General features: G+C 42.4%; 1 protein-coding gene across 2 annotated transcripts in view; it reads right to left on the bottom strand.

The window, feature by feature from the left end:
- Positions 1 to 22,929, bottom strand: part of LOC117228863 (uncharacterized) — a 53,740-nt gene that overhangs the window by 7,902 nt on the left and 22,909 nt on the right. For both annotated transcript variants that reach the window (XM_076521112.1, XM_076521101.1), the window contains exon 2: positions 20,907 to 21,176. In XM_076521112.1, coding sequence (XP_076377227.1) covers positions 20,907 to 21,176 — 270 coding nt within the window. The remainder of the gene's footprint in view (positions 1 to 20,906; positions 21,177 to 22,929) is intronic.

The following is a 22,929-nucleotide window of genomic DNA, read 5'->3' as shown; positions in this document are numbered from 1 at the left end:
TACAATTGTGGACAATTTATAACTATAAAAATAAACCGCAAGGCTCGAATAATCGTATCTCCTCTTCCCAAATTGTCCATTTTTGTGCACAATCTGGGCGCCAATTAGAGAGACATTACTGTAAATCGAATAATCGTATTTCCTCTTCCGAAATGGTTCATTTTTGTTTACAAGCTGAAGGATAAATTGGGCAGAATTTACTGTACTTGGCTACGTCCACGGAAGAATCTCGAAGGAAATAATTCGCGTGATCGGTCCGATGGCGGTGGTAAATAGCCTCCGCGGAAGGCATTCGATCGGAGAAACCCCTGTGCGTCGCGGATCGAAAGGTTCGGATCTAGCGGAGCGAGACGGTTTCTGTTTTCCCGAGGATCGCGTTTAAAATTCTACGACACGGACTCGCAACAGAATGCAACATTTTTGTTCCGCTCAAAGGACACTCCGTCCCCGTAGTCGTTACTAATCTAGACTGCTATCGGCGCAGCGAAACTTCGGTCCTTTGATGTCCGGCGTTTTTCCAGCCGCGGGGGACAGAGCGCCGAATCGCAGCGGACAGTCCCGCGCAAATGGAAATTATCGTGGCGCGTAATGAATAATTAAACGAGCGGTAAATAGTCCTGCTTTGACCGGACCAAGTTATATTGCACCGCAAATAACGGACTATTTAATTAGGCCCGAGGGCGAGGCTCTCGGACGGTCGCAAAGTTGGCAGCGCCCGTCTACCGGGGCACATCCCTGGAATTTCTCGAGTAGAAACTTTTCTTTGGTATCGAATTCACGTGACCCCCCTCCCCTCCCCCCTCCGCCACGCCGCCTCGACACACGTGAACTATTCGTCTTCGTAGCTGAAACGAACCGACGACGGTGCCCAGCGCCTCGGGAACTACAGAGAGACCAGTTCTCGTTTTGCAATTACGGAAATTATGCCGCGGCCGCGGCATGAAATTAATAAATTGCTTTGGGAAGAAAGTTCTCCGCGCTCGTCGGCAGGACTGTTAGTTGGATTTCTTTCGTGGTTACGTTGATTAGCACTTCTTCGTCGCTGATCATTTTCTAGTCGGGAACGAATCTATTGTTTACAAATTGTAATCTTAAAATATTGCTGGTTGATAAATCGAATTTTATATGTATATATAATATATTTAATTTATGTGTAATATGTATTTAATTTATATTTAATCTATGTGTAATATATATTTAATTTATATTCAATTTATATTTAATTTATATGTAATATGTATTTAATTTATATTTAATTTGTATTTAATTTATATATAATATAGTATATTATATATAATAATATTATGCTATACTATATATATTATACTATACTATACTATATATATAATATATTGTGTGTATTATATATAATATAGTATATTATATATAATAATATTATGCTATACTATATATATATTATATACTATACTATACTATATATATATATAATATAGTATATTATATATAATATATTGTATTATATATTTATATAAATTATATTATGTATATAATTTATATATAATTTATATTTTAATTTATAAATAATACATATTTAATTTATACCATATAATATGTATTTATATATAAACTGTATATATGTTCGAAATCTTCGTAATTATTTAGATCGTACAGATCTATTTATGCAGAATTTATTCGATAAACATTCAAACTTCCATTCGTAGGTGTATCTCTATTTTTAAACGTTTCAGAAAATTCGCAAAAGCGTCTGGGGGATTATAGCAATCTAATTTAGAGTATCGCGGAGAATCACGCGTCGCCGGCGTGGTTTTGCTCTCTTTGAAAAACCCGAGTTTGTTCCGCGGAGGTCTATTTCGAGGCTGTTACATTTATGAAAACAGAAGAGACGGTCAATTACTGCGGCTTATTATTAGCCAGCCAGCGGATGTTTATGCTAATTCGCGATTACAGAGAGTAATCTATGGAAAAGGGAACTAGTTAGCATTCTACTTCTCGCATGAGAGGTTCTATTGTGTTCTTAGTAATGTATTCATAATGTTATTCTTTATTAAAATCTTAATTTCATAGTGATATATAGGGGAGGTGATATTTTCTCACGGCCACGCTTTTGCATAAATGCAACGATTCGCTTAAAAATGTAGGAGCAGCCCTTTTCAAAACAGAATTGCGCGATTCCCCCGCTCCAGCCCTTTTCTTTTTTTTTTGTCGAATGAAGACACTTCCCCGAAACGTTCCGCGTTAAAGAATATTAAAGTGCGATGTTAAAAAGACTCGGCAATCCCGTTTTATCGAAGTAAGCACGAACTTTTTGTTAGAACGATGTATGCAGGCTGCCTTCAAACGCTTCGCAAGTCGATTCCTCGTATCTTCCATAATACAATTAACACGGACATCGTAACCCGTTCCTTCGTCCGCCTGTAAAAATGATCGAACCTGGGCGCACTCTATTTCGAACAAAATTATTAATGCCTCCATTTACGCTCCACGGTCGTGTATCTCCCGCAGAAAGCATAGCTTTTGCCCGGTATACAGCTGGCTCCGCGAGGTTCTAACAGGAGCAAAGTCGGCCAACAGAAATTTAGATTGCGCGCAACCGCAAGCATTATAAAAACACGGTTCATCGTGCTCGCCGTGCGTTTCAGAGAGTCGTTTATGCCGACAACACTATGCTACAAGTACATTTTCCCTAATTGACGCTCAGATTGTACAGGGTGATCCAAAAATGTCTCGCAATACTGAAATCGGAGGTTCCTGGGATTATTTGAAACAACTTTTTCCTTAGCGAAAATGCAATTCGAGGCTTCGTTTACGAGTTATTAATGAAAAACAGTGACCAATGAGAGGTCGCGTGCGCCCGGCGCCCCGCCCCGGGACCACCGCCGCATTGGCCGCAGGGGCAGAGCTCCGCCCTCGTGGCCGTTGCCGCGTCGCGCCGGCCGCACTCGCTCTCCGATTGGTCCGCGTTTTTCGTTAATAACTCGTAAACGAAGCCGCGGATTGCGTTTTCGCTGAGGAAAAAGTTGCTTCGAATGACCTCAGGAATCCACCATTTCAGTATTGCGAGACATTTTCAGGATACTCTGTACATAAAAAAATGGACAATTTGGGAAGAGAAGATACAATTATTCGAGCCTTGCGACCCGTTCTATAGCCGACGATTGCCAACAACTATAAAAATCGGCCACAGGCTATCTCCTCTTCTAAAATTGTCCATTTTTACGTACAGTCTGAGCGTCAAATTAGGGAGAATTTACATCGTTGCTCACCCTCGCGAGCGGCGTAAGCCACGAAGTTTGTCGTTCGTGCAATTATCGGCGATACTGAAAGGGTTCGACGACTTACAGCAGGTAACAAGCAGACTCGGAAGCGTTCTAAATGCGAATCGCTATGAACGTCTAGCTGGAATTTCACGGGGAAAAATGGTACGGCGTTGGCCGACTCCCACGCGGCCGTGCTCGGTTCTGTATAGCGGGATAAAGCGAGGCTGCTCGAGGCAGAGATTCCGTCTGCGAGAGCCAGCCGGCTGTTGTAACAATAGGAACAGAAACTGGTTTCGGAGCGCGCAAAAATTCGCGGCCGTGCCTCGTGGTCGACTTTCACGTGCGCCACTCGCCGAGCCGGCTCTGCTCGTATCATCGAAGCCGGCGGAGCTGACCACGGGGAACGTTCCAGCGTTTCGTGTCCCTTTTTCATGTAAACTTCGAAGGAAAGTCGAGTGTCCCGTTCCCCTTTGTCTCTCTGGTCCTGCTGCCGTGGCGCGCCGATTCGAGGACTGTTCCGTTCGAGAATGCTCGGAAGGATCGATTTTCCTTTCAGCGTGTACTTTTCGGGAACAGAGTCGCGAGCTTTCCTAAAAACTTTGATTCGCCCGCGTCCTTCTTTTCTGTCTTTTTTTTTTCTTTTTTGAGAAATACGAACGGGTTAACCATTCCGAAACTTTGTGTACGCTTTCGTTACTCTCTCTCTCTCTCTCGCGCACGCTCTCTCTCACTCGCGTTATCTCTCGCTTTCTCTCTCTTTCTCTCTCGCTCTCTCTCTCTCGCTCTCTCTCCCTCTCGCTCTCTCTCGCTTTCTCTTTCTCTCTTTTTCTCTCTCGCTCTTTCTTTCTCTCTCGCTCTCTCTCGCTCTCTCTCAGTCTCGCGCTCTCCCTAGCTCTCTCTTTCTCCCTCGCTCTCGCTCTCTCGCTCTCTCTCACTCTCGCGCTCTCTCGCTCTCTCTCTCTCGCGTTCTCTCTTTCGAGCTTTCTCACTCTCGCGTTCTCTCTCTCTCTTTCTCTCTCTCTCTCTCGCGCTCTCTCACTCTCGCGCGCTCTCTCTCGCCGTGTTATTCAAATTCTGTCGGTTCCATTTACTTAAAAATACAGCTTGCGCTGCTCGTGAACTAGAACGGCCCGTGAAATTGATTCATTGACGTTGCGCGTGATATCCGTCCTCCGGTTTACCTGACGTAAAAAAAAATCCCATTTCGGACTCGTTCCGTGCCCGCGCAGTTATCGTTCGATCTGCAATAGTCGGATGAAAATTGTTTTCAGAAATACATAACTGCAGTAATTCGTGTACACGCCAGCTACATTTGCGCGATTTTTCGTGCTACCTTTATCGGTCCGGAATTTCTGCGATTGTTGACGATTTTTACTAGTCATTTTTTCGATGCTCGCGAATGCGTCTGCCGTTGATTGTGTACAGAGTATTAATATATTCGTCAAATCGTATCTCTTTATTACTAAAATTTGGAGACAATTATTTCGTGGTCGCTTTCTCTTAATTATATTTCCATATATATGCATATTTTACACGGCACTCGGGACTAGTACGTAACCATGTTACAATTAAAATTTAATTCAATAATTAAATATGAATTTGTTTTTCGTGCTATTTCATTGTGTATTTCTTCATGCAACATAAAAGTTGTCTGCATTAATTACAAGATGCAGGCACGACAAAGATATTTATTTCTTCTCTTGACCATTTTAACGAGTTCATAGTGATAGAACAATGTAAAATTGTTCAATTGTTTTTACTATTTTGCATTTGAACTACTGATTTGTATCATAAATGCATAAAATCCGCAGTCTATTTATAACACGTGAAAATCAGGAACACGGCTCCAGTTGACCTCACGGGTGCCCCACCCTCGCAAGAATGACAGGACTGAATTTATTTAGACATTTCACCATTTTTATCGAAATGCGTGCTCGAATTCAGAAATTCGTTCGATCGTTTCCTATAAAAAAGCGATGTATATAAAAAGCACATAAAAATGCATATTATAAAATACATGTATAAAAAATAAAAAAGTAAAATAGAAAAGTAAAGTATAAAAAGAATAAAATGTATATAAAAACGTATATATGCATAAGTAGATAAAAAAGAGTAATAATTTGTAATGTCAACAAAAATAGAAAAATGTAAGACCAGGGAAAACGACAGGTGTGGTAGTTTCAGCGTTAAAACAGCGCCCTCGAATTCCGAAAATTGGCAAAGTTATTTGAGAATCTTCGCGGAAAAGAGCGAAGGGTTCCGAGGGGTTCCACAGTCGAGGTAATCGTAACGCGCAGAAGTTCCGCTGTTCTTTACGCTTTTACTGCTAATTCGTCGAAGCTTCTTTCACCTGCTCTTCGAGTTCGCGCGCGATCCTCCGAAGCATAAGATTACACACACTTTTTCCCCGAAGGATCCTCTTTGACATCCACCCTCCCACCCCCACCCCATCCCATCCCGCCGGCGTCGAAAGTTATCAAGAAAGTCGCCAATTTGAAGGGTAAACGTCCCGCGGAATTATTACGCCGGTTCCGGCACGATGGAAAGCGCGCGCGTTTCTTTAGGGCCTTTTACTCGCGTCTGAAATTTCGATTCTTTTTTGCAAAAGTTTCGCGCTCGATATTCAATCTGCAGAACCAATTTCCTCGCGGCGCGTTTCCTTATACCGAGATATTCGCTTCTTCTGTATTAGAGCTTGCCGCGCAACGAAAGAAAATTTTTCTTCGCGAAGGTACCGAAAGGAAAGAAAAAAAAAAAGAAAAGAAAACGCGATGAAAAAGAAAATAATCATTCTTACTCCCCTGGGAACTTCGTTTTTAATAGGGATTTCGTATCGCGTTCTCGGCTGATTTAAAAAACACGAGACATTCCGCCACCAGGATGATTACAATCTTTATTCTGAACACCGCCTACGGAATATCCTCCGCGGTGCGCAATATAACAGAATGAAAATGTTTGTCTGAAAATTCATTATTCATCTCCGCGCTGAGAACTGCTTCAAACGCTGCTGCTGACTTGCAAAATCGCGCGCGATTTATCGCGACTCACCGGCAATGAACATTTCACATACTAAGGGTAGATCAATGGTTAAATTGATCTTTTCCCTTACACGTTCGTCCCAGAGTGAAAGTCCATCCGCGTTTATTTTCTAAATATTATGCAACGTCTCTACGTTCGCGCCGCAAAATCGGGTTACAGTAATATTTCTCCCTAATTCGCGCTCAGATTGCGCACAAAAATGGATAATTTGGGGAGAAGAGATACGATTAATGCAATTGTTAGATATTGAATAGAATATCGATGTCAATATTTATTCGAGAATTATTCGGATCAATAGAATTGTTAGATTAAGATAGTTAACGATTGTCAACGACTATAAAAACGAGACGAAAGACTCGCTTAATCGTATCTCCTCTTCACAAATTGTCCATTCTTGTGCGCAATCTGAGCGCGAATTAGGGAGAAATGACTGTACTCGAAAATCCAACGTTTCCGAATTCGACTTTTCGGCGAACGATTGTACAATTGATTCGATCGAACGCGAAGAATTGTCAACAACTATAAAAACGAGACGCAAGACTCGAATAATCGCATCTCCTCTCGCCAAATTGTCCATTCTTGTGCGCAATCTGAGCGCGAATTAGGGAGAAATGACTCAACTCGAAAATCCAACGTTTCCGAATTCGACTTTTCGGCGAACGATTGTACAATTGATTCAATTGAACGCGGAGAATTGCCAACAACTATAAAAACGAGACGCAAGACTCGAATAATCGCATCTCCTCTCGCCAAATTGTCCATTCTTGTGCGCAATCTGAGCGCGAATTAGGGAGAAATGACTGTACTCGAAAATCCAACGTTTCCGAATTCGACTTTTCGGCGAACGATTGTACAATTTATTCAATTGAACGCGGAGAATTGTCAACAACTATAAAAACGAGACGCAAGACTCGAATAATCGCATCTCCCCTCGCCAAATTGTCCATCTTTGTGCGCAATCTGAGCGCGAATTAGGGAGAAATGACTGTACTCGAAAATCCAACGTTTCCGAATTCGACTTTTCGGCGAACGATTGTACAATTGATTCGATTGAACGCGAAGAATTGTCAACAACTATAAAAACGAGACGCAAAGACTCGCTTAATCGCATCTCCTCTCGCCAAATTGTCCATTCTTGTGCGCAATCTGAGCGCGAATTAGGGAGAAATGACTGAACTCGAAAATCCAACGTTTCCGAATTCGACTTTTCGGCGAACGATTGTACAATTGATTCGATTGAACGCGAAGAATTGTCAACAACTATAAAAACGAGACGCAAGACTCGAATAATCGCATCTCCTCTCGCCAAATTGTCCATTTTTGTGCGCAATCTGAGCGCCAATTAGGGAGAAACGGCTGTACTCGAAAATCCAACGTTTTCGAATTCGACTTTTCGGCGAACGATTGTACAATTGATTCAATTGAACGCGGAGAATTGTCAACAACTATAAAAACGAGACGCAAGGCTCGAATAATCGCATCTCCTCTCGCCAAATTGTCCATTCTTGTGCGCAATCTGAGCGCGAATTAGGGAGAAATGACTGTACTCGAAAATCCAACGTTTCCGAATTCGACTTTTCGGCGAACGATTGTACAATTGATTCGATTGAACGCGGAGAATGGATTTTATACGGTCCAGGTGATTTCCTCCGACGGGGTCAATTTATCTCTCGCAACGAGCAGTCGATGTTAAAGCGAACAAAATAATTAGCGAACGTATCGTTCGACCGAGCTTCGGTGAATGGACGTCTATCCGAAGTTGCGAGGCCTCGTTCGAGCGGCGGTATGCATCTTCGATTCAATTCCGTTCCATCATCGGCCGGTTCAATTAAACATTCACCGAGCAACGGCGATGCGATGGATCGATACGTGAGGAACGATCGGAATGAGCAACACTCGCGTCCATCGGCGCGATTAACTTTTTCCCGGTGTTTATCGGCCAACGATGTCGAGGGAGAGGATTAATAAGCAATTACACCGATTCGATTGCGCCACGCATACGAATCACCGAGTCGGACCTCGGATATCTCCGCTCTCTCCGAATGATTCTTGCCGTTTGGCGCGTACGCCGTGCGCGTTTGTGCGGCAAGAATTATCGCTTTACTGTTTCTGCTCGGATGTTAGACTTGCTGCTTCTATTTTACAATGTTAATTTTTAACGAAGCAACCCCGAAGTGCCGTTTATTCTTTCGTTGTTCTCTTCGCTGCAAGAGTTTTCCTCGAATTACACCCGACACGGTGATTTAATTTTCATTGTTAACTTTAAATTTGAGCGCGTCCAGGTGCGTCTTTCTTTTCGATGCCATTTGAAAGAGTAACGTTTCTACTTTCGGATGAAAACAGATGTCCCAGATTCGACCGTCTACTTAGCGAATAGAAAGGGGAATTGGGGAGACAAGATTTTCGTCTGCTAGCCAAAATACCAGCTACCTTGCAGCGCGTCTTCGATGTAAATTTTCAATTCGAACGAAAGTAGGTACGGCCTTCTTTAAGATGCCATTCGAAAGGGTAGTTCTTCTACTTTCAGATGAAAATAGAACCGACAGATCGGATCCGATGCCGAGGGAACAGAAACGGAAATGGAGGAGACAAGATTTTCGTTTACTGGCAGAGACCTCAACTACTTCATAGTGCGTCTTCAATGTCAATTTGCAATTCGAGCACAATTAGATACAGCCTTCATTTTGGTGTCATTCGAAAGGGCAATTCTTCTACTTTCAGATGAAAACAGAACCGACGGGTTCAATCCGCTACTGAGGGAACAGAAACGGAAATGAAGGAGACAAGGCTACTAAACACATCAACCATCGCAGTGTATCTTCAGTGTCAATTTTCAATTCGAACGCAATTAGATACAGCCTTCTTTTTGGTATCATTCGAAAGGGTAATTCCTCTACTTTCAGATGAAAATAGAATCGACAGATCGGATCCGCTACCGAGGGAACAGAAACGGAAATGAAGGAGACAAGGCTACTAAGCCGTCAACCATATCGCAGTGCATTTTCAGCGTCAATTTTCAATTCGAACGCAATTAAATAAAGTCTTCTTTTTGGCGTCATTCGAAAGGGTAATTCTCCTACTTTCAGATAAAAATAGAACCGACAGATCGGATCCGCTACCGAGGGAACAGAAACGGAAACGAAGGAGACAAAACTACTAAAGACCGTCAACCACATCACAGTGCATCTTCAGTGTCAATTTTCAATTCGAACGCAATTAGATACAGCCTTCTTTTTGATATCATTCGAAAGGGTAATTCCTCTACTTTCAGATGAAAATAGAATCGACAGATCGGATCCGCTACCGAGGGAACAGAAACGGAAATGAAAGAGACAAGGCTACTAAGCCGTCAACCATATCGCAGTGCATTTTCAGCGTCAATTTTCAATTCGAACGCAATTAAATAAAGTCTTCTTTTTGGCGTCATTCGAAAGGGTAATTCTTCTACTTTCATATAAAAATAGAATCGACAGATCGGATCCGCTACCGAGGGAACAGAAACGGAAATAAAGGAGACAAAACTACTAAAGACCGTCAACCACATCACAGTGCATCTTCAGTGTCAATTTTCAATTCGAACGCAATTAGATACAGCCTTCTTTTTGATATCATTCGAAAGGGTAATTCCTCTACTTTCAGATGAAAATAGAATCGACAGATCGGATCCGCTACCGAGGGAACAGAAACGGAAATGAAGGAGACAAGGCTACTAAGCCGTCAACCATATCGCAGTGCATTTTCAGCGTCAATTTTCAATTCGAACGCAATTAAATAAAGTCTTCTTTTTGGCGTCATTCGAAAGGGTAATTCTCCTACTTTCAGATAAAAATAGAACCGACAGATCGGATCCGCTACCGAGGGAACAGAAACGGAAACGAAGGAGACAAAACTACTAAAGACCGTCAACCACATCACAGTGCATCTTCAGTGTCAATTTTCAATTCGAACGCAATTAGATACAGCCTTCGTTTTGGTGTCATTCGAAAGGGTAACTGCTTTAAGATGAAAGCATTCCCGTGAAATTATACATGCCACTATTGCCACGAATTAGCGGGCGGTGCGCGGCCGAATCGTCACGAAATCACCGAGCAGCTATTACGACGGGGCCGTTGTTGACCTCACGTCTGACAATGCGGCATGTACGTCAACCGTGTGTGCACGCGACTAACATTACATACGTGATCACCGGTACGTGTTCGTAACGTTCCATCGGTGCCATTGGCCGGCCCGATGAAAGAGAAACGTTTCTCATGACGCGTGCCAGCAATCCCATTGTTCTTATCGAGAGGGACGCGCGCGGGCCGATGCTTTCACACGCGGATATCACCTTGCGAAGGCGAACGGATTCTTCCCGTCCGGATTGAAGATGCAAATCGCTCGCAATTCGAACCCCCGATGCTGCTCGATAGCGAACACCGCGCGCGGCTGGCTCCCGGGACTAGGTCAATCCTTCTCGGCCACCTCGTCAGCCTCGTTATCTTCACGAACAGATTCTCTAATTTCTGTTATTCGATATCCCGGACTGTCGCGCCGTAACACGCGTCTACTGGGATATCCGTCGAATTTTTTTTCATGGGAAAACTGGAGCATTCTTCGCGGATGAAATTCCAGATACACGTTCTCTCTCTGCAAAATTAATTCCAGCGAATGCCCGTACGACGACGCCTTGCTCGTTTTTCTTTTTTTAATTCACACTTCGGACTAACAAAGTCAATTTATCAGTGAACCCACCGAGCTCGAAAAATAACCGGCGCGTGCTGCTTTATAAAAATGACGACGCTGAATTTATTTAGTCCATTCGTCGTTTTTAATGTATCTTTTTTATTATTTTTATTTATTATTTTTTTATTATGTTCGCGTTAAATAATTTATTCGATCATTCTTTGTGAAAGAGTCTTTTTCATTTCAACATCTTTGAAAGGGGTGGGTTTAGTGATGAAACAATTTATTTCGTCAGATTCTGACGTTTCGTCGGAATCAGATGTCTTATTAAAAATAAATTCGACTGAAAAATGATCTGAAACTTTTCAGAAGATTAAAAGATACTGTGCAAATTATGAAAATAGTGTTTCAAGTCCCTTCTGATCTAGAACAACGTCTCTGACATCCAAAAATCGTTGAAATCGGTGAAATCGATCCTCATCCACGTGCAGTAAATTCTCTCCAATTGCTCTTAATTTGTAAACAAAAATGGACAATTTGGGAAGAGGGAATATTGCGAGCCTATATATTCGAGCCTCGCGGCTCGTTTTTATAGTTATTGACAATCGGCGACTACAAAAACGAGCCGCGTGGCTCAAATAATCACACCGCCTCTTCCCGAGTCGCCAATTTTTGTTTCCAAGCTGAGGGACAATCGGAGAGAATTTACTGCAATTAGACATTGGCAACCTCGCGATCACAGGACGGTCCAGTAAACTTTCCTCGATTGACGTTCAACTTGTAAACAAAAATGGACATTTCTCTGTATAAAATAATAATCACACCGCCTCTTTCCGAGTCGTCCATTTTTGTTTCCAAACTAAGGGACAATTGGAGAGAATTTACTGCAATTAGACATTGGCAACCTCGCGATCACAGGACGGTCCAGTAAACTTTCCCCAATTGACGTTCAACTTGTAAACAAAAATGGACATTTCTCTGTATAAAATAATAATCACACCGCCTCTGTCCGAGTCGTCCATTTTTGTTTCCAAACTAAGGGACAATTGGAGAGAATTTACTGCAATTAGACATTGGCAACCTCGAGATCACAGGACGGTACAGTAAACTTTCCCCAATTGACGTTCAACTTGTAAACAAAGATGGACATTTCTCTGTATAAATTAACCCTGCGGCTCGTTTTTACAGTTACCGATTGTCAACAACTATAAAAACGGGCCACGAGGCTCGAATAACCCTGTTTCTGTCCAAGGTGGTCTTTCTGCTTTTTAAAATGGCGCAGGACATTCTCGATCTTCGATTACACTCGATGACACTTCGCGACCAGGTTGAAACGTGATTTCGAAATACAGTAAATTCTCCCTAATCGACGCTTAGCCCGGTCTCAAATATGGACAATTTGAGAAAAGGAGATGCGATTATTCGAGCCATGCGGCTCATTTTTATAGTAGTTAACACTTCCACGACCGCGCTAGAAACCTCAGAAATTTTCATAAAATCGAAATATTTCATTCAATTAAACAAAAATGACGAAGCAAACATAAATGGCATCAATTGCTTCTTCAGCATTCGTACCTCTTGCAGATCTTAATAAAACGAAGCAATCATTTTTAATGTTTCATTAATCATACATTCGGTCACCAATCGACTGAATTTAACCCTTTGCACTCAAGTGATGACTCCACGAAAATTGTTACACCACGTTCCAAGATAATTTTTACAATAACAAAGCTTACGTATAAGGAATTGTTAAAAGTCTAACTGTTATATGAGTCACAAGATTCAATTTCATGTGTATAAAATGCACTTCGTCATTAAAACGGAAATACCGTAAGTCGGCAAAGTTAATTTAAATTTACAGTTAACATGGCTTCGAGTGCAAAGGATTAAAACGGGGAAATCTCCCCATTCGGTTGGCTAAATGTTAATAATCGGTAACTATAAAAACCAGCCGCGAGGCTCGAACAATCGCGTCTCCTCTTCCCAGATTTGTTCCTCTTCCCATTTTCGTGACGTCAATTAGGGAGAATTTACCGTACCTTTACGCAAACAATCGAGACATTCTAATCGGAAATTTCAACGAAGATTCTCTCGGAAATGGTGAAATCATCCAAGACCGTAGGCGCCATCACGGTTGCTGATTCGGAGATCTCGCGCGCGTCTCGGGCCAGATACGTGTGCAATTAATAATTCATTCGCGCCCGGTCAAAGCAGTCGGAATAACTAACGACGGCTGCGCCGTGGTAGCTCGGGTGTTGCCTTGATTATTATCAACATGTGTTCGCCGCTGGCCTCTGCGAACCGGCGCAGTGTTCCGTAACGATTTCCTTATTCGCTTGGCTCCGGTCGGCGTTCGCATTCTTTTTTCTCGTTTTTTTAAATAAGACGGGCCCGTTACAATGTGCGTCCGTAAAGTGCTATTCAAATGTTCGCGTGGCCCCGCGAGGATTAAACCGAGCCGAGCCTAACCGCGCGGGAGCCTAGCCTAACAAAGCCGAGCCCGGGTTCTCCTCTCTAGGGTAAGATGCTACGGGGAGCGGATGTTTTCGCTCGAGTGCCCTGACCGCCATTGTGCCGGCGGTTATGGCACGATAACAGTTTCCTACGGCAATAACGACTCTAGGTATCGGTCCGGCGAGACACGCGAGCATTATAAACGGTCTCGTTACCGACGTCGGTCTTTAGACGCTTCGAAAAATTCGTTAGCGGACCCGCGGGGACTGAGCGGACCTCGACCTCCGGCGTCCAGGACTTCCGGTCGTCGACGAGAAGTCCATCGGTTCTAGCCGCTGCCAGAAGCCGGGTTTCCTTTATAATTTCATTTACCAGTTCGACGTTCAATTAGAGTTCTCGTTACCTTATCTCTTCATTGTCGATTCGCTTCTTAGGCATGTTCCTATCGACAACCAGCTGAATCGCTCCTAGTAGGCTCGTACCTCTCTAATTATAAATTCGAGCTAAACGAAGTACCACTGGATCCAGCTTTTTAATAACATTGCGGCGAGTTATGATTTGCTGATCTATAGGCTACACAGGCTTTACGCATTTGCAACAAAAATCGACTAGATCGACAACCGGTGGAAATATTTCAAGTATTCGAAGATAGTGCCGTATTGTGTTCGCTCGTTAGCGGCGAGTTACGATCTTATTAATCAATGCGTTGCAGATTCTATACACTTACGACAAATATCTAAAGAATTTCGAAATACTGTCGTATTATGTGCTCTCGTTAATATTGAGTTACGATTGTTAATCCTTAGCGCTCCGCGCGTTTCTCGAGTACCGTCTAACAGCAACTCCGGCACATTTTTGGAGCGGAGCGCCTGAGATAAAGGAAGTCTTATTTTGAGCGGAAAAGATTACACGTCCTTGCGGATGCATTTGATTTTATTTATTTTATAAATATACATTTTCCTATTGTAAATAAAAGATAAATTTTTAATTTTGTAATTCACCATGGTGCGATATCTTTGGTAACAATCTCCCATGTGCATTCTGGCTTTGCTTGGACAAGTGTCACAGTATTCGCTTTGCCAAATAGAGTTACTAGATATTTTTTTCAAGTTTAGAACATTTTCTGCGTAATTGTTAGTTTCCTTTATAATTTCATTTATCAATTCGTCGGTCATTGTGGTCCAATGACCTGTGGCAATACACTAAAAGGTATTCTATCCGGAATATGTAATTCTTCCGTAACATCGCGCCATTCATCCAAGTCTTGTAACGAATTTTCGCTTTCGCTTTCAATAATTCTCATTCTTCGTCTCTTTAGTAGTATAATTCCGCTGCTATTACTCGAAGTGTCAGAATCATAACCAACATTGTCTTCCACGATGTCTTTTAACTCTTCAAAATCAAATATGTCTTCGGTATCGCTCGGCTCTAAATTCTCATCGTAATATTTATTTTTCTCCATGTTGCTAACCATAGAAAAGGTCAAAAAATGGTTTAACCGTAATGGTACAGTCTTAGCACGTTTTAACTACAGATAACAATTGTTAACGCCGACGATAACGTATGCTAAAAATATTTCGCTCCGCAGCGGAGCCTTCGGATTTACGGAACAAATGACAAATGTCACCGTAGCGAAGCCTTCTGAGCGCTAAGGATTAATTATCGCTTTGCCGGTGTTATGCTTTTACGAGAAAAATGACTACGTGAAATCACAACCGGCTAAAACGTTTAAAGAATTTAGAGCTGCCGCGCTCGTTGAGATTATCGAACGAAATAAATGAACGCGTAGCTCCTGGATCTTTCATAAAAATTCGCTAAAGGTCCACTAATTCAGCTAACCATCGCGTAAGGTTAACCCTTAGCACTTCGAACCATTCTGGATGTTGACTACCAACTACTCAGCGCCACTTTTCGGCAGAAACGGGCATTTGCAGACCCTCGTATTATTTAGTATGGTTTCGGAACTAACTAACATATTATAATGATATTGAATTTGGCTGAAATCGAAAAATTTGCAAAAAAATCAATATTTTATTTTTTATAATTTTGTCATTGTTTGTTTTGTAATTTTGTTTTGTTGTTGTAATCGCTATCTATGCGAACTCTTTCTCTCGTCGCCCTGTTGCTTGGACGATATCACTATCACTGCTATCAAAACGATAGATTAACTGTAGAAGAAAACCTTCTACAGTTAGTCTTTCTAACATATCTGTATAAACGTCTATCTGGAGCTCATCTTCGCTATTACTTTGCCATTGTTCAAATAAAAAATATGAATAAATACATATAGGTTGAAAATTTCTAATTGTTATTACTAACTCACAAGATGATATTTACCAAAAAAACTTTTACCAAACAATATATTTACCAAGAGAAGAATCACTTTTCCGATTTTCTCACTCGTTAGATCTATCTATACCGCTCGACGCTTCAAACCAGACCGAGTTCAGCTTTGAAAATCTTTTCCTCCTGATTTTACGATTGTAAATCTCACTATACAGTGCGTGCTATGTTCGCATACCGATCTTTCTTCTACAAACTTGCTTTATCGCTCTTTTCAAGTGGCGCCTTTGAAGTGCTCGGACCGTCGTGAGCTCGCCTCTCGCGTTCTCGTCAAAGCCCACTGACATTTCTTGTACATATCTCTGTAATTTTACTATATTTTGATTTGATTTCTTGTGCCATTTCAAGAGAAATCTTCAGGGAAACATGCATGTCTCAAAAAGTTGCGTTGAAATAACTCAATTCTCCGTAATCACTAATAAACTTTAATGTCCCACGAGAGGGGACATCCGAGTGATATGCTAGAATTACGATGTCCCACGAGAGGGAACAGCGCAGTGCAAAGGGTTAAACCTCGCCGAGAAATTGATCGAGGTTTAAGGTCGAATCTCCGGTAGAAATTTTTCAAAAGGCTCTTTGTACCGCGCGCGCGCGTAAACACGGCGTGCATTCGGTTCAAGAGCACGACAGCAATTTTCTCTTCCGCGGCGTAAAAACTTTCACTGATGAGAGAAAGAAACGTTGCCGAGGCGCGAGCTGATTAAAAGAGCGATTCTTCCTGGATCGGCTGGCTCGTTATTCGAGGGAGAGCAAGCACGTTGCTCGAACGGAGGGCGGACACCTCGGCTTCGTTATTCGTACGGAGCTTGTTTCGTAAAAGGTGAGGATACGACGTCGTCGTCGTCGTCATCTTTCCCGTACGAGACACTCGTGTAAAATTACATCGACGACGAGAATCCTCGCAGGAAGCTCCGTGTACGATAGCGAGGGAACAGGCAGAACAAATCGGTGTTCCGTCGTGGCCGGTTACACAACCGCGATGAAAATGTACGTGAACGGTGTTCTAACTCGCGAGATTGGATCACGCCGCGATCCTGGTTTGGCAATACCAGCAGTTTTTGAGAATCTTCGCGCGGGTTGGCGGATAGACGCCGAGATAGACGCCCGCATTCGAGCCGCGCAATCTCGAAACCGGCGCGAGTCTACCTTGAACTGGATGTCTAAACGGGAAACCCGTTATCGGTCTGGAACTCGAAGTCAATATCCTTTACGTAATGACATTGAAAGTGAGAACGTTGGGATAATCGACTATGAAATTAATTGGAGCATTCTCTGTAACGGGTCTTACCAGCCAGCCCCGCGTCGATTCGACCGCCGCGCCGGGCCCTGATCAAACTCGGATCGCAAAATTGATTTCGGACAACTCCCCCGCGCATTTGGAAACTTCGCAGATAGATTTTACAAGCGCGATTCGTGCACGCTGTAATTACAAAATTATGCAACTTCCCCGAACGAGGAGCGAGAAGCAAAGTTTTGTCGATCGGTTGGCCGATGTACAGTAATGTCTCCCTTACTGACGCTCAGATTGTCCACTAAAATGGACAATTTGGGAAGAGGAGATACGATTATAGTTGTTGATAATTTTTTAGTTTTTATAGTTGTTGATAATCGGTAACCATAAAAAGCGAGCCGCAAGGCTCGAACAATCGTATCTCCTTTTCCAAAATTGTCCACTTTTGTGGACAATCTGAGCGTAAATTAGAGAGCATTACTGTATTTGCGCGGATTTTATATCCGATTTAATTTGCAAGCGAGATGGAACAGAAAGTCTGAAAAGTTTCCGATCAATTGTTCATTTAGTCCGAAAGATTTGCAGTTCGATGGTTAAATCAGGCAAGCTACCAACGAGCATCCGTTTCATCGGTATTCTTTATTCTCTTCGCAAGAATTTTCGCAGTCGGGCGATAGTTTTTTTTTTCTTTCTCGTGGCAACAAACAGATTTTACGAGTTGTTAAGTTACATCGTTTCGCGATCGAGGCTGGCATCGCGCTCTCTTGACGGACTACGGACTACGGACTGCGGATCTTTATGCCTTTTGTAGCTTGTAAAAGTCCCCCGAAAAAGCAACGAGACTCAAGGTTTAGGAGAATCTCGCGAAGTTGCATCTTACTCTTAACCTGCTCGAGCTACTAACCGTGCCGGGAAAAGTTCCGTTTTATTTCTGCCCCTCTACATTTGCGTGCTAAAGCAGGCACACTCGAGTACGTATCTCCTTTCTATTTTCCTTTTAGTACGGCCTTAGAACGGATTGCACAATATCAACCGTTTGTCTACCGGTTTTAATAGCCTTTTAAGAACCAAGGGGACTTACGACAGATTTTTCTCGGTTCGGCCAGCAAATTTAAATACACGATTACGCGAATAATTCGTAATAATTATGCAAATCTCGCGAGTTAATTATGCAAAATAAACATTATCCTCGTCCATTAACGAAAGCAGAAGTCGGGATAAAAAACTATTTCCTCTTTTAACGACGTTAATACGGTAAAAATAAGGCAATATTATTTTTAAATAATTCTCGTGGCTTCTTCAACAGTCTGCGTTTTGTTTATTATATAAATTGCTATAAATGCACAGAAGGTCTAGTTAACGATTATAGTCAGTTTTATAGCCAAGCGTTTTAGGATCGTTATCTCTAAATAATGTAGAATTATCTAAACGCACTTGGACGTCTTTATGCGGCAATAAAACAGGTCCACGTTTCATCGCTCGGACAGCGGGCCTTTTTTCAACAATATGGTTGACCATATTTAACCGTCAGAAAGCACGGTCGAAAAGTGGCGAACAGCGTGACAGCGCTTGTCTTAATTGATTGCGAAGAGAACCAAGCGGCGCGACAGCGCTCGACAAGATTGACGAACAAAACAAAAAGAAAAAAGATGAAAAAAAGCAGCTGTGCGATGTACATGCGTCACTAAAGTTTGATCGCGACACAAGATCTGAACAGCGCGATCGCGCTGCTTGGGACTCGAACGGTTAAGAACCGTGTTTACAATTTTATTTAGCAATGTTTTTTCAACGTATCTTCCGCGAGCTAGCTTTCGAAACACGCATGTTTCTCTTTGATGAAACATAAATAGATCTCGCCGAATCGTCCGAGACCGGGCACTTCAAATAACGAGTCCTCTGCCGCGGGTCAAAATAAACCCAGACCTCGCAGTCGGAGTGGTATTGCACTTGTTAATTACGAGACAAGCTTGCGGAATCCGAATTTGCCCGGTCTTCGCGACAACTTTTGCGCCGGACAGGACAGAGCAACTGGAATACCGAAACTTCAACGCTCCCCCGGAATCTCGTCGGCGACCACATGGACAAACCATGACCCAAATAAATGGATGCATGGCCCAACGTCTGCGTTCGGGTTACAGTGACCCTGGCTCGGTCACGCGAGGCAAGACGAATTGCAACTAAATCATGTGTAGGGTACGGAGAATTTTCCGACGTATTTTTTATACTCCTTCCTGCAGGCATACGCCAGGCTACCATTCCCAAAGAAAAAAAAACTCTGGGTATATAATATATACTTATATATAATATAAGTATAATATATATATATAATAATAGTATAATATATACTTATATATAATATAAGTATAATATATATATAATAATAGTATAATATATACTTATATATAATATAAGTATAATATATATAATAATAGTATAACATATATATTAGTATAATATATACTTCTAGGCGACCAGAAGCGGGCTAGTTTCGAGTCAATCGTCGACGAAGAAACTAACGAGATCGAGTTTTAGCCCTTAGCGCTCCGACGGCTTCGCTACGGTGACATTTGTCATTTGTTCCGTAAATCCGAAGGCTCCGCTGCGAAGCAAAATGTTTTTAGCATACGTTATCGTCGGCGTTAGCAATTGTTATCTGTAGTTAAAACGTACTAAGTCTGTACCATTACGATTCAACCATTTTTTGACCTTTTCTATGGTTAGCAACATGGAGAAAAATAAATATTACGATGAGAATTTAGAGCCGAGTGAAACCGAAGACGTACTTGATTTTGAAGAGTTAAAAGACGTTGTGGAAGACAATGTTGGTTACGATTCTGACACTTCGAGTAGTAGCAGCGAAATTATACTACCAAAGAGACGAAGAATGAGAATTATCGAAAGCGAAAGCGAAGATTCGTTACAAGACTTGGATCAATGGCGCGATATTACGGAAGAATTACATAGAATACCTTTTAGCGTATCGCCACAGGTCATTGGACCACAAGTTCCTACAAACATTGAACAGCCGATACGATATTTTAAATTATTTTTCACGGACGAATTGGTAAATGAAATTATAAAGGAAACCAACGATTGCGCAGAAAATGTTCTAAACTTGAAAGAAATATCTGGTAACTCTATTTGGCAAAGCGAATACTGTGACACTTGTCCAAGTAAACCCAGAACGCACATGGGAGATTGTTACCAAAGATATCGCACCATATCGCACCTATTTACAACAGGAAAATGTATATTTATAAAATAAATAAAATATCAAATGCATCCGCAAGGACGTGTAATCTTTCCCGCTCAAAATAAGACTTCCTTTATCTCAGGCACTCCGCTCCAAAAATGTGCCGGAGTTGCTGTTAGGCAGTACTCGAGAAACGCGCGGAGCGCTAAGGATTAGCAATCGTAACTCAATATTAACGAGAGCACATAATACGACAGTATTTCGAAATTCTTTAGATATTTGTCGTAAGTGTATAAAATCTGCAACGCATTGATTAATAAGATCGTAACTCGCCGCTAACGAGCGAACACAATACGGCACTATCTTCGAATACTTGAAATATTTCCACCGGTTGTCGATCTAGTCGATTTTTGTTGCAAATGCGTAAAGCCTGTGTAGCCTATAGATCAGCAAATTATAACTCGCCGCAATGTTATTAAAAAGCTGGATCCAGTGATACTTCGTTTAGCTCGAATTTATAATTAGAGAGGTACGAGCCTACTACGAGCGATTCAGCTGGTTGTCGATAGGAACATGCCTAAGAAGCGAATCGACAATGAAGAGATAAGGTAACGAGAACTAATTGAACGTCGCAAATGAGCGGAAAGGGCGATCCGTCTCCTCGTCGGGTTAGATTAGGGGCAGGGAAGAGTCGCCCCAGAACTTGCCGATCAACTTGCGGTATCTTAATTAAGGCTCGACTTACCGGAAATGTGATATGGCCTCCAACCGTAGGCGACGTTTAGCTCCTTCTTGCCTTGAAGTAGGCCAAAATGAACCCTGCCGTCGCTCTCCTGCGGATTCGGTGTCCTGTGGGGTCGCGCTTCGACCCAATGTTGCGTCACGAGGGCAGCGCAGACGAGGCCTCCGCCGAGCAACGACAGGAAAAAGGTGGCGAAGATGGTGCCCCTACGGAACATGGACGTCATCCTCGGGTCACGCGGTGTCGGCCCAGCCTTCGGATAGTTCGCGATCACTGGAGAGAGAGAAGAGAAAGATGATCGTACCGGATACCTCCGAGCTCCGCATTCCTTTCGGTCGGAGAGTATAATACGTATACGTGCTTCCTTCGCGGGGAATCGTTCGTCTCTATCGCGTTTTCTTAGTTATTCAGGAAACACGCACCGCCCTCGAGGAGAACCGCATTTCGTGTTAATTGCATTTCGCGTGCATCGTGGTCGAGAGCTCCGAGATCCTTGCGATCGTAAAGTCTACGGCATTTTAATACGTCAGCTATTAGCCACTTAGCTGTGTTCGACGAGAGTACCGCGTAAGAATTTGCTGTTCAAATTGCACTTTTAGCGAAAACGAAAATATAGTAATTTCTCCTGGAAATGCCGATTTCGGATTGCTGTAAATTTTCTCGTGTTAGTCGTTCGCCTGCGTAATTTATTGCTACGTCGATGCTAAGGGTCGACGGAGTCGGTGAAGCGTGTGACGCGGCACGCGACGCGAATTCCCGGAAGACAACACGAAATGGTTTGTTTTGGTGTGAGTCACGTAAGAAAAACCGCGGAAGTCTCTGAATTGCCTTCGAATCTTGTCATATGGCGTTGGAATCGTGTCATATGGCCTCTGAATTGTCTTCGAATCCTGTAAAGTGGCCTCCGAATTACCTTCGAATCGTGGCATATATTCTCCGAATTACCTTCGAATCGTAGCATGTATCCTCCGAATTGCCTTCGAATCGCGGTATAAGGCCTCCGATTTTTCTTTGAATCGTGGCATGTATACTCCGAATTGCCTTCGAATCGTGGCATGTATACTCCGAATTGCCTTCGAACCGTGGCATAAGGCCTTCGAATTGCCTTCGAATCGTGGCTTAAGGCCTCCGAATTGTCTTCGAATCGTGGCATGTATACTCCGAATTGCCTTCGAATCGTGGCTTATGCCTCCGAATTGCTTTCGAATCGTGGCATAAGGACTCCGAATTGCCTTCGAATCGTAGCATGTATCCTCCGAATTGCCTTCGAATCGTGGCAAAAAAATTAGAAATAAAAAAGTTAAGTCATCGTTTTTATTCCAGCATTACTATGTATTTTTGCCGAGTGCCCCGAGATTCTATAAAAACGAGCCGCAAGGCCCGAAGAATCGCGACTTAGTATTCCCAGATCTGCCGATTTCAATTCCGACCTCCGAACATTTCTGGGAGAAATTACTGTGTACTCGTAAATCAGATGTTCGCGATACTTTTGCGACACATTTTCGGTGCACACTTTTGCAAACCGGTCGCAACAGCTAATTGGTTAAAATTGGTCTGTTGTTAAGCGCTATTAACACTAGATTTACGGAGCATAAAAAAAATTACAAAAATTACAATAAGTCATTTATTCTAATTTTTAACGATTGTTATCGTAACATTTGCCGTAAATAACATATAAATTGAACAAATAACTCGCAAATGTATCTTTACGATATGAATAATCATAAATTACAAAATTAGTAACCCGCCATTTTGTCGGGTTCCGTAAATCTAGCGTTAAAAAATTACCACGCGCAGTTTCGCAAGAATGTTTACACTTCTGTTCGTATTCAATAAATTGCTAAAAGCTCAATTACGGTGTGAGTGAACGAGCGTTAATTTCATACGAACGAAATGAAAACATCGTAGGTCAAACGGCCTCGAGTGCAAAGGTTGAACAGGTCAATAATGATGCTGTAGCTGGTTGAAGTAGTAGCCTCGAAAGAAACAGCGTATGTTGGTCAAGGTGGCTTGTTCGTACAGCAAT

This window comes from Megalopta genalis, chromosome 1, assembly GCF_051020955.1.
Source record: "Megalopta genalis isolate 19385.01 chromosome 1, iyMegGena1_principal, whole genome shotgun sequence".
Classification (NCBI taxonomy): Eukaryota; Metazoa; Arthropoda; class Insecta; order Hymenoptera; family Halictidae; genus Megalopta; species Megalopta genalis.
The sequence above is the reverse complement of the archived record's forward strand: the minus strand, read 5'-3'. Positions and strand labels throughout refer to the sequence as shown.